This window comes from Impatiens glandulifera, unplaced genomic scaffold (genome assembly GCF_907164915.1).
Source record: "Impatiens glandulifera unplaced genomic scaffold, dImpGla2.1, whole genome shotgun sequence".
NCBI classification, from domain to species: Eukaryota; Viridiplantae; Streptophyta; class Magnoliopsida; order Ericales; family Balsaminaceae; genus Impatiens; species Impatiens glandulifera.
The window spans coordinates 22283-35997 of record NW_025919512.1 but is presented as its reverse complement, the minus strand read 5'-3'; the positions used below and the strand labels follow the sequence as shown (position 1 = coordinate 35997).

The window sequence follows — 13715 nt, the reverse complement described above, 5'->3', positions numbered from 1 at the left end:
TCCTCGGATAACGTGAGCTGCTCTGGCTAAAATAAACAGCATGTGTGTTCTGATCAATGTCAACGCCGTTAGCGAAACGGAAACCGTTACTACCTTGAGCTTTTCCGTAAGCTATTTTGGAGGCCAATCCACCATTAGGGCCCACAACAACCAGGCCCATATAAGCATCAGCAATAAAAAGATCTCCCGTTCTTTCATTAAAACATAGGCCCAATGGCCGTCCACACACATTCTCTTTCTCCACATGATCATGAGAGCCTTCACATCCCTCTCTATATAAAATAATTATTATTTAAAATAAATAAATAAATTCATGTAAACGATCATCAATTCATCATCACCTCTGAGTAGATGTGACGGCGAAATCAATCCAACGCCGTTGATTTGGTATCCATTTGATGATCCGGCCGTCCGATACGCCGGCGTAAGGTCCGCCGCCGGCGGGATCAAATGCTAGACTTTCCGGGCCGGACGCACCATCGATCGGAAGGATTTCCTTGCCGGCGGCGAGATTCTCATAGCTATATGAATTAATGTTGAAAAGCGAAAGAAGGGCGGAGAGAATAAGAACAATCGTGGACGCCATTATACAAACCTTGAAGTTCATATTGCATTGAATCTTGATTAATAAGTAGATAGAGAATATAAATCAAACCAATTTTTTATATGCTTGTGGATATATATGGGGACTTGGAAATCAATTATATATAATATACATAGATAAAAACAAAATAAATATGTCTTGAAACATACGTAATATATTATTTTCTATATGCTTTAACTTCAAAGGTAATAATTTATTTATATGGATTTTTTTTAATTTATTAAATACAGTTATTTAGAGACGTGTCAGATTAACGCTGCAGTTATGTTAATTTTTTTTAATTAAAATAATAATAATAATAATGAAATATAACTTATTTATATAAAACAACTAAATGATGATTTTTTCAAATAACAAAGATATTTAATCCAAAATGATACCTTAGAAATCATTTTTAGGTTGGAATTAAATCTGTAAACTTTAGTTTATTATGAATAATTCTTTTCATTTGAGCTAATTTAGTGAGTTAATAAATATTTTAATATTTTTTAATACTATCAATATTAAAATATATTCTTTAGAAGAAAAACTTTTGAGAATTTAATAATCATATAGTTTGATAATTAAGAAGAATAATTAACATGCAATTACTTATAATACTATATATAATTTTCTGTTTTCATAACCTTTACCAAACAGGACAGTATACAAGTTAAGTTTTTTTTTCCCAAATGAGGTGTTATCAAAATAATAACATTAAAGTCAAATAAAATATATAAATAAATAACCGAAACGAAACGACGAACTATCATCGCTCACCAAATAAGGTGCCCAATTTTTTTTACACCTACTTTGACAATGAGGAGTTGAAATAAAACACTCGTCACCTAATAATGAGTTCCAACAGATATGTACCTAACCTAAGCATTTGTATGCATACGTTCTTGCTTTAATGTATATAAACAAGAAGACAATTTTGGTAGGTTAACAGTTAAAACCATATTCTTTATACTTGTCAATAAACCATTAAATTTTGTAGGATATTGATTATTTTATTATAAGGGGATAAATGAAAAGTATATTTAAGATTGATAATGAATTAAAATCTCCAAAAACTCAATGAATTGTGATGAATATGAGAATATGTTTCTTATCTATTGTTTTTTTTAAAATAAATATGTATAGCACAATCATAAACAAAAAAACAAGATAGGAATAAAACAGATCAAAATTTCAAACATATATAGCACTCAAAATATAAAAGACAAACAATAATCACAAGATAATGTACCATTTTTTACCTAGGTTTGTTCAAATTTTACCTTTGCTTATTGGTGAAAAATGAGTAAATTATGACATATTATTTATTATTATAATTATAATTTATAAATAATATAATAGAGATATTTTTTTACATACTAAGCTTATTCATGAAAACTTTGCAAGGTTAGGGGCCGGGAATGTAGGCCTCACAACTTATAATTAATGATTTTTTTGCTATATAATTAATAATTAATGTGATGTACCATAATGGAAGGTATCCTAGTTTCACCAATATTTCCTTTGCTTTGCTCTCTCTAGTCTAGAATTTGTGAGAATTAGTGAGAATGAATTTAATAAAATGTTGAGTTTACATGAATTTGTCACTTTGATTTGATTGTGATTGAGAGTGTTATTTAATTAAACTTCAAATAATTCATATATCTAAAGCATTTTGGATAATTATATCACCAACTCAAAAGTTGTAACTAAAAGACTCTTTAATAATTTTAAAACAAATCATGAAACTCCAAATAATAATACAGTTTTATTAAGATAGCTCAAATTATTAATTTTTTGTGATTCTTATTATTTAACCTAATAGTTTTAATTGTTTATATCTTTTAAACGCTTTAAAAAAATCAAATATTCCTCTATATTGGAAATTAATGAAGATCGTGACTCTTTTTACAAAATATTAAATATCTATAAACATATATACACTGGTGAAAAAGGGGTAAAAAACGAGAGTAAAAACTCTCGGTTTTGACCCTATAACCTTCGGTATAGACCCAATACCGACAGTTTAGGTAACTCTCGCCATCTCTCGGTATTGACTCATTCGTTAAAAACAATTGGGCGTTTACCGAGAGATATCGTAGAGTTTTCGGTTTAGACATCCGAGAGTAAAACCGAAAGTTAATTGTAAAACTTTCGGTTTTACTCCAAAGGGAAAAACCGAAGGTTTTACAATTAACTCTCGGTTTTTCATCATAGTGAAAAACCAATGGTTTTACAATTAACTTTCGGTTTTTCTCTCAGATGAAAAACCGATAGTTAATTGTAAAACTTTCGGTTTTTCCCTTTGGAGTAAAACCGAAAGTTTTACAATTAACTTTCGGTTTTACTCCAAAGGGAAAAACCGAAAATTTTATAATTAACTCTCGGTTTTTCTTGAAATGGAAAAACCGAAATTTTTTAATTAATTTTCGGTTTTACTCCAAAGGGTTGACTTTCGGTTTTTCCCTTTTATACAAAACCGAGAGGTTTATGAAAGAACTTTCGGTTTTCTTTAATTTAAAACCCGAAAGATTTTCATAACTCTCGATTTTTCCTATGAAGAAAAACCGAAAGATTTACATTCACTTTCGGTTTTTCCCTATCAAATGTACAAAATAGGCCGATTATTTTGCTCGCAACCAAAACATGTTCAGCCAAACCAATATATCAATAATAAAAGAAATGACACATACATGAAATGATCATTATCATTACAAAATTCGCAACTAAACTAATCATCCGAACAATCTGTTTTAAATTCAAATCGGAACAACCAATCAAAACCTATTATCAATCAAAATAACCAATCAAAATGTACTAGAATTAGCTTGGGGGGAGGGGAGGAGGTGGTGATTGTTGTTGTTGCCTCATAAACAATTCAATTCTCTTCATTCTTGCATTCATTTCTAACTTCTCCCTCTCCATTCTTGTCACAATTTCTTGTTTTTTCGCTTACATTCATTAATTGTGCGCATTCTTTCTTCATCCCTCTTCTCTAGATCCTCCAGTTTGAGCGTCATTCTTTGATTCTCTTCATGCAATCGCTCATTGTTTCGTTGTGAACTGTTTCCACTTCGACGATCCTCACGAAAGCTTGTGGGTCGGACGCCTGATCCCATTCCGAACACTCCCCCGTGTTTTTGTTGTCCGAACACCCTCTCCGTCAATTCAAAATCAGATATTTCAGGTTCGTTACTAAGAACTTCCTCCATCTCAACTTGCACAATTGAAATAAAGTATCATTTCTATAATAAAAAACTAGCCATATTCAGTTCACTTACAATTTTCTCTTGCACCTGTTCGTCCAGGACGGGGGTTGGGTTTTCTTTTGTCGGTTTTGGGGTACGGGTCTTCTTGAATACTTCAATGACAGATGGTGCCCGTCCCATTTCAAGCGCCTGTTGAAAGAAATGATTTATATAATTAATAACAACCTTTATATTATTAAGTTATTACAAATAACTTACCAACTCTTCTTCAACTTGAGCAAACGGTCTACTTCCTGTATGATGTGGGAATTTGAGCTTCTTCCTGTTAACAATATTTGTACTACTACTTTTCTGAAATTTAAATAAAAAATGAAGTTAGAATAATTAATATCAACTTTTATTTGAATTATAAAACCGTACCTTAAATTTTTCCGTGAAGAAATGGTTGCGACACACAAACTCCCAATCATCTCGATCGTAGTGTGGTGGAGGATTGGCCAGTACCGCCACCTCGTCTCCTTTATGGACGCGAATATATCCCGTGCTCAAATCCGAGCGCCATCTATCTCATATCTGCTTGGCGTGTTCCAATCCGGTCTTTTGATAAGTATTAATAGAACCATTAGTAATCTCGAACGGATCCTGAAAATAAAAACATTCAAATGTTATAAACAATTATTTAATGATTAATGTATAATTAAGTAATAATTATTACCGTCATAGCAATCCAAATGTAATCCAATTGGTTAACACTTAATGTCTTCCACTTCAGAAGACGGTGTGAGACGGCTGAGGGGTCCCGCACAACCGACCCCACATGTCTAGACCACCGTGTTCTTCCCACGTCAGCACCGTCGGGCCTCCCATCTACATCTCTAAAAGTCAGAGGAATCCTTGTCCCCGTTGGCCTCTTAGATAGCGCAATATTCTTGTTCTTCCTCCATCTCTTGCGGGCAGAAGATTCTTCAAAATTATCAAATTCATAATTAGATATGTGAATCAATTCAAGCAATAACTAATTGTAAACAAGTTACCTGTCGATGATGGGTCGGGTGTGGAACCGTGCTCCTCCTCGTCATCCTCCTCGTGAGGCTGCTCGTGACCTCGTCGTCAGCCTCATCGTCATCCCCCATATCAGCAAACGTACTCTCTACAAACTCTTCAGCCTCAGCAGCATCAACATCCTCGTCTGCTGGGGGAGCAATAACTACCGGGATCACAATAATAGGTGGTTGATCTCTAGAAGACGATTCTCGGAGTCTTAAATTTTCTAATTGTGCAATGAGGTTCTGGTACGACTTAGACAGTTTGCTGGGTGTTTTCCTCATACTCCACCAAAGTTCTTTACTACCTTTAGACATTCTTAATGCCTAACATTAATAAATGAGAGAATAATTAAAATAAAGTAGTAATAAAAATGAATATAAAGTAAAAAACATAAATCTACCTAATTAATTAATCTGAACTATATATTTGTAAACCGCGGTTTTATTTTTGTCACAATCTTCCAACCGGGTCGGTCTGACATATCAGGGGCGTAGAATACTTGTTTTGCTTGACTCGCTAATATATACGGGTCTTGACTTTGGGTTTTCAAAATTCGGTTTATATTTATACTTACGAAGCCATATTTATCCACTTTCACTCCTAGTTCTCCCGAGTGTGTATCAAACCACTTACACTTGAATAAAACAGCTCGTTTGTGAGAAAAGTATTGTACTTCGATTATATCCGTTAAAACTCTGTAGTATGACATAATTTCAGACTCGTTGTACCCTTCAACAACCACCCCACTATTTTGAGTGGTCAAACCTTCGTCGTGTTTTTCTGTACAAAATTTGTATCCGTTTACTTTACACCAAACATACATAGACGAGTACATACTTGGACCTTCTCCTAAGATCTTGAGGTCTCTTGATATGTTGTTAAATTCTGCTAATTGAGCGACCTATATATATACCCGAAATGTAGTCGTTAAAATAAATATAAAGAGTTAGGATATATATGACTTATAATTACTCACTCGATGCTTGAAATAAGCGACAAACGTTTCTCCACGAGACTCGTTGTTATTGCAATACTGCATATAATCTCTGCAAATAGATCGAATATTAAATAGCATACTCTTTAATGCTAGTTAATAACAGCAACAGAGAATCTTACATGTAAAAATGTTCTGCTTCGGGGCAATTTTTCAAAATGTATGAATGAGCTGTCACTCGATCGATATAATCCAAGTTGTATATTTTTCCGTTAGATAAGTCTTCCAACGATGAAAATGTTGAAATGTCCGAGATTTCAGTTTGTGCATTTTCTTGCTCTTCTTCCTCCATATACCTGACACATAAACTAATACTCTCATTTACAAGATAGCTCTCGCTTATAGATGCTTCAGGGTGGTTATTATTCCGCAAATATCTTTTCATTGTACCCATGTAATGTTCAATTGGATACATCCATCGATACTGAACAGGTCCCCCAAGAAAAGCCTCAAATGACAAGTGAATCGGGAGATGCATCATGATGTCGAAGATTGACAGCGGAAAAATAATTTCAAATTTGCAAAGTGTCAATGTAATATCCATGTACAATTGTTCGAGATCCGTTTGAATCAACTCTTTGAAACACAACAACCGAAAGAACCGAGACAAATTTACTAACGCATCATACACATTATCTGGAAGTAATCCACGTGTTGCTAAAGGAATAAGATATTTCAACAAAATGTGACAATAATGACTCTTTAATCCCGAAATCTTTTTCTCTTCCAAATTTACACAACCCCCAATATTTGAGCAAAAACTATCAAGAAACTTGAGATCTTTCAAGAATTTACAAAGACGTTTTTTATTATTGGATGTCAAAGTGAAATGCGTTTCTGGATAATGAACCACTCCTTCATCATTTGTAGGATGTAACCATTATTTTATGCCTAGAGTTGTAAGTTTTTACGGGCTTTAGGACCATCCTTAGTATTCTCTTTCACATTCATTATTGTTCCCAACACGCTATCATAAATATTTTTCTCAATATGCATCACATCCAAATTATGTCTCAATAATAGTGATTTACAATAAGGCAAACGGAAGAAAATGCTAAGTTTGTTCCAATTGTCTCCCCGCGTTTCATGATATACCTTGGTTTTCTTGCTCAGATCCGTACTAAGAATTATGTCTTTTAGGTCTCGTGCTTGCTCGTAACTTTCTTGCCCCATTAATAGTTTAGGGGGCTCTCAATAATCTGTTCGACCACCAAACGACTCTTTATCCCTTCTGTATTTGTTCTTTGGTGGAAGGAAGCATTTATGACCCATGTAACATTGTTTGAAATTATGAACCAATCGAAGAGATACTGTGTCGTTGTTACAACAGGGACAAGCAAATTTACCTTTCGTACTCCAGCCTGATAAATTTGCATAGGCGGGAAAGTCGTTAATGGTCCACAACAACGCCGCTCACATGTTAAAGTATTGCGAAGTGTGTGCATCAAACGTTCTCACACCAGTTTACCACAGTTCAGTCAACTCGTCGATCAATGGTTGAAGAAATATGTCAATTGCATCTCCCGGACTCTTTGGACCCGGAATTAACATAGATAAAATAAAATTGCTAGAATCCATGCAAGTAGTGGGTGACACATTATAAGGAACGAGAATAACCGGCCAAACACTATATGACTTTTTCCCATTCGCAAATGGTTGAAACCCATCGCTTGATAAACCCAGTCTTACGTTTCGAGATTCTGACGCAAAATCTTTATAATTTTCATCAAACGTTTTCCAAGTTAAGGAATTAGCGGGATGTCTCAACGTATCACTATCAACTCTTCCTTCCTTATGTCATCTCATCATACCTAAAATCCAATCTAATCCAAACAATTCAATTCTAACCTAAAATCTAATTCATTAATACTTAAACAAAATCTAACGTACTCAAATCTAATTCAACATAATTCAATTCATAATTAAAATCCAGTATAATCCTAACAACATAATAATATAATTCTAATATTATTAAAAACATTAAAAACAGACCTTATTTAGCAGTTGTGGTGACGACGGTGGAGAGGCGCGGCGACGGTTGAGGAGGCGGCTGAAGGTGGAGGAAGCTTGGCGATCTTCAATAGACGGAGGGTCGGTGCCGATCTAGGTCTTCAGGCGACAGTGGATGAAGATCATAATTCAAACCTAATAACAATACATATAATCAAACTCAATATATAACATATTATCCATAAATCAAACTCAATATAACCAAATATGAATCATTTATGGAATATCAAAACAACCTAATATATAACATATAACTTAATCTAACCAACACTTCAAACATATTCATCAAATCTAACCAAAAACAAACCCCAATCAAACCAAAAACAAACCACAATCAAACAATAAACTATTTATGAAAAAACCAAATCCAACAAAATCAACATAAACACATATACCTATTAATCAAACTTAATTACAACCTAATTTAACCAAAATCAAACATAATCTAACCTAAATCAATCAAAATTTTCATCATATATCCAAAAATAATATCAATCAAAATCATACATATGTCAAACTTAATTCCAACCTAATCAAACCAAAATCAAACATATTTCCAACTTAATCTAACTTAAATCAATCCAAATAACCAAATTAAAATCCAAACCATACATATATCAAATTAAAAAACCTAAACTAACCAAAATCAAACCTAGTTTCAACCTAATCTAACATTATCTAACCAAATCATACAACCAAACCCAATATAACCTAAAATCAAACTAAAAAATGATCAATCAAACTAATATAACATGATATAACCTAAAATCAAACTACAAAATCATCAATCAAACTAATATAACATGATACAACCTAAAATCAAATTACAAAATCATCAATCAATCTAAAATCAAACTAATATAACCTAAAATCAAATAAATAACCTAAAATCAAACTACAAAATCATCAATCAAACTAAAATCAAACTAATATAACCTAAAATCAAACAAATAACCTAAAATCAAACTAATATAACCTAAAATCAAACAAATAACCTAAAATCAAACTACAAAATCATCAATCAAACTAAAATCAAACAAATAACCTAAAATCAAACAAATAATCTAAAATAAAAAAAACTAGCATTTGTAGGTTGCGGCAGCAGGAGGCGGCTGTAGGGCGGCAGCAAGAGATGGTTGTATGGCGGCAGCAGGAGGCGGCAACAGTCTTCAATCGGCGGCAGTCTTCAATCGGCGGCAGTCTTCAATCGGACGCAGCGGAACTTCAATCGGGCGAGTCTCCAAGCGTCGGCGGCGGCGAAACTTCAATCGGGCGCGGTAGGGCGAGTCTCCTAGCGGCGGCAGCGGCAGGGCGAGTCGGAGTTCTTCAAATGGCTGCAGGTCTTGGCGGCGGCGTCTTCGGGGGGTGAAGGAGGAAGAGAGAAATCGAGAGGCAGAAGGAAAGGAAAAGAAAAAACAGGGAAAGAAAGAGAAGAAAGGGAAAAGAAAGTATTTTTTTATTTATTTATTTGGTCATTACCGAAAGTTATATGATTAACTTTCGGTTTTGATCAATTGATCAATTCCGAGAGTTAATCATATAACTCTCGGTTTTGATTATTCATATTTTCGAGAGATATTGACATATCTCTCGGTTTTGATCAATTAAATTCCGAGAGATGTGTCTAAATCACTCGGTTTTGAGATATGTAAAATTTTATTTGATTAGTTAAAACCGAAAGTTTTATATATAACTTTCGGTTTTGGTAGCTAATTCCGAAAGTTATAGCATTAACCTTCGGAATTACAATTTCACAAATTGTTAAATTAATTGGTTTTAATCATCTAATGACCTTGAACAACATTAATTTAACACATTTGATATCCTTAAAATATTACACAATCCATATAATCAAACATTACACACATTGATAGGATAATCAAACATAAACATTCATATACACTTCTCTATATAATAACACACAATCATAAACATTTTAACATTAAACACAATCTTAATTTTTTTAAAATACAACACACTTGATTATATTAGTTAGGAGCAAGGATGCAAAAAACGGGATTAATCCGCGATTAATCCGCGATTAATCGGAAATCGGAAAAAAACGTTTCGTTTTTTCTAAAAATCGGTCAACGGTCTGGTCAACGGTCAACCTGATTAAATTGGGTTTGACCCGATAGTTTAAGGGCTTATTTCAAAATAATCCCTTACTTGAAGGGCTTATTTCAAATCATCAATCTCTTGAAAACCCACTCTTTAGGTTACTCTACCATTTCACCGCAGCGTCTGCGACTCGTCGACTGAGAGGAATCCACTAACCGTCACCTTCATTCTCTCGGCTCAGCCATTTCTCCGCCTCGCCGCCACCATCTTATCCAGCTGATCTAATCGGACAGATTCATCTCCGCTGCATCAATTTCCACTTGTAACCGAGATCAATCGCAGGTGAGGGATCTGCTTCAAAGGCATCAACTGGTAAACCTGAATCAACTGGGTTCTGCTTCAAAGTCATCAACTGGCAACCGAGATCAATCGCAGGTGAGTTTTGTTTTCCGAGGGAGTCGAGCAGATTTAGATAATGGGTTACCTGAATATTTTTTTCAAAGGCATCAATTGGTAAACGGTAAACCTATAGTAGAATTCTACTCTAGCAACTTAGCCTCTTCCATTTTCATGGTTGAATTTTGCTTTGTTGCATCTGAAAGTTCCTGAAACAGTTTTGCTTTCTTATTTGTGACGGAGCGACACATATAGAGGTTGGTGACGTTGTCCAATTGAGAGAACCTTGCGAAGAAGAAGAATTTGTATCGGAACCAGAAGACATTGATGAAAATAATGATGCTGAGTGTAGATGGGATGAAGATTGATGTGTTTGTGGATGTGTTTTAGACTTTTTAGACTTTAGTTTATAACTTTATATGCTTTTGGACGATAATTTTAGTATCCAACGTGACTCTGTATGAATTTGGGTGTGTTTTTATGAATGAAATTTACTAATTTAGTATTATTCTTAAAAAATAATGAGTTTAGGCTAAAAACGATTAATTCGATTAATTTCGATTAATCCCGATTAATCCAATTAATCCCGATTAATCCAATTAATCATTAATCTGTGTGTGTCGATTAATGTCCGATTACCGATTACTGCAACCTTGGTTAGGAGTATAGATTGAAAAGTAAAAAACCTAAGAATTTTACAAATTATAAAATGGTATAACCGACAGTTGTACATATAACTTTCGGTTTTGATTATTATTTCCGAAAGTTATACATAAAACCCTCGGTCCTGACCTAAAAAAGAATGTTTTTTGGGAAGGCTCAACACCGAAGGTTTTCAAATAAACCTTCGGTTTTGACCCTTCCCAACACTTAGAATATTTTCTACTTTTTTAAACAAGGGACAAAACTGAAGGTTTGTAAATAAACCTTCGGTTTTGACCCTTCCCAACACTTAGAATATTTTCTACTTTTTTTAAAATATGAACAAAACCGAAGGTTTTCAAATAAACCTTCGGTTTTGACCCTTCCCAACACTTAGAATATTTTCTACTTTGTTTAAACAAGGGAAAAAACCGAAGGTTTATTTGAAAACCTTCGGTTTTGACCCTTCCCAACACTTAGAATATTTTCTGTTTTTTTAAACAAGGGACAAAACCGAAGGTGTTCAAATAAACCTTCGGTTTTGACCCTTCCCAACACTTAGAATTTTTTCTGTTTTATTTAAACAAGGGTCAAAACCGAAGGTTTATTTGAAAACCTTCGGATTTGACCCTTCCCAACACTTAGAATATTTTCTACTTTTTTTAAACAAGGGGTAAAATCGAAGGTTTATTTGAAAACCTTCGGTTTTGACCCTTCCCACTACTTAGAATATTTTCTACTTTTTTTAAACAAGGGACAAAACCAAAGGTTTATTTGAAAACCTTCGGTTTTGACCCTTCCCAACACTTAGAATATTTTTTGTTTTTTTAAACAAGGGACAAAACCGAAGGTGTTCAAATAAACCTTCGGCTTTGACCCTTCACAACACTTAGAATTTTTTCTGTTTTTTTAAACAAGGGTCAAAACCGAAGGTTTTCAAATAAACCTTCGGTTTTGACCCTTACCAACACTTAAAATTGTTTTGTGTTTTTTTTAAACAAGGGTCAAAACCGAAGGTTTATTTGAAAACCTTCGGTTTTGACCCTTACCAACACTTAGAATTGTTTTCTGTTTTTTTTAAACAATGGTCAAAACCGAAGGTTTTCAAATAAACCTTCGGTTTTGACCCTTACTAACACTTAGAATTGTTTTATGTTTTTTTAAACAAGAGTCAAAACCGAAGGTTTATTTGAAAACCTTCGGTTTCGACCCTTACCAACATTTAGAATTGTTTTATGTTTTTTTAAACAAGGGTCAAAACCGAAGGTTTATTTGAAAACCTTCGGTTTTGACCCTTCGGATTTTTTTAAACAAATGTCAAAATCGAAGGTTTATTTAAAAAACTTCAAAATTATCCTTATTTATTTTTTGTTAAAAATATACCATGTTCTATAATTTTATCAAATAAAGGCAATCTAATAAATAAAGGAAAAGAAACCTAAACAACATTAATAAACTAAAACCAAAGGATAAAATAATTCATAATTATGAAAGCAAAACACACTAAAATGTCATCATTCATACGGAAAAGATAATACATAATTAATCAAACAATATAATCTAGAAATTAGTAGATGTGGGGGGAGGAGGGGGTGGTTGATTCTGCCTCTTCAACAATTCAATTTGTTGTTCGAGATTCTCCAATTTTTGCGTCATTTCAGCCTTGTCCGCTTTAATTTCAGTAAGCAATTGGCCTCTTTCTGCATCCCTTAATCGAATTTCCTCCATTTCCAGCGTCATTTTTCTCACCTCTTCCTCACGTGCCGCAGTTTTTGATGCTGCTAGCAAATTCTGCTATGACCGGGACAGTTTCTCTGGTGTACGTTGAATACTCATCCATGACTCACCCATCCTAAATGCATTATATATATATATATATATCAAACACAATAACCAAAATATATCATTCATTTAACAAAATCTAACAAAATCATATATATTTAACAAACTAACCTAAATCTAATCTAAACAATAACAAATCTAAATCAAACTACCAAACAAATAATCTAAACTAGCATAAATCTAGATAATATAAACTAAATGATAACAAATCTAAATCTAATAATTAACAAAAACAAAAAAAAAACAAATAAATCACGGCAAAGAAGAACCAAAAAAAGAAATAAAAAACTAACCTGGAACGGAGAAGAAAAAGAGGAGCGTCGGAGGCGGCTGCGCGGGAGAGAGAGAGAAAGGAGAGAGGCGAATGAAAAAGAGAAGGGTTAGAGTTTGTATTTATAAAGGTATTTACCGAAGGTTTTAATATTACTTTCGGTTTTGACCCACCTTAAAACCGAAGGTTTTCCAATAAACCTTCGGTAATAAGAATCACGGGATTTTTTTTTTCTTTTTTGGATGAGTCAAAACCGAAGGTTTATAGGATAAACCTTCGTAATTAACAATTTCAGGAAAAGGTAAAAACGAAAGTTCTTTAAATAACTTTCGCAATTAATCATTCTCCAACTTAAAATATTTTTTCAATATTTTGGGATGAGTCAATTCCAACGGTTTAATGGAAAACCTTCGTATTTAAACATTTCAGGAAAGGTAAAACTGAAAGTTTTTGGAATAACTTTCTCAATTAACCAACTCCCAACACTTAGAATTTTTTTCATTTTTTGGGAATGTCAAAATCGAGAGTTATGTGCATAACTTTCGGTACTAATTAGTAAAACCGAAAGTTTTACACACTTCTCGAAATCTATTTTTAATAACGAAATATTTGTTTCTCTCGGGATCAATTAGGAGAATTTTATAAAACCTTCGGTAATTT

General features: G+C 33.4%; 1 protein-coding gene across 1 annotated transcript; it reads right to left on the bottom strand.

Annotated features, from left to right (window-relative positions):
* Window positions 1–37: 37 nt before the first annotated feature.
* LOC124918074 (protein STRICTOSIDINE SYNTHASE-LIKE 2-like) lies at window positions 38–586 on the bottom strand (the record flags this gene model as incomplete). The annotated part of the gene is made up of 2 exons (XM_047458329.1): window positions 342–586; window positions 38–272 (listed from the first exon to the last, which is right to left on the bottom strand). Coding segments are annotated over exons 1-2 (480 nt in total), but the record flags the coding sequence as incomplete, so codon positions are not given.
* Window positions 587–13715: the final 13129 nt, after the last annotated feature.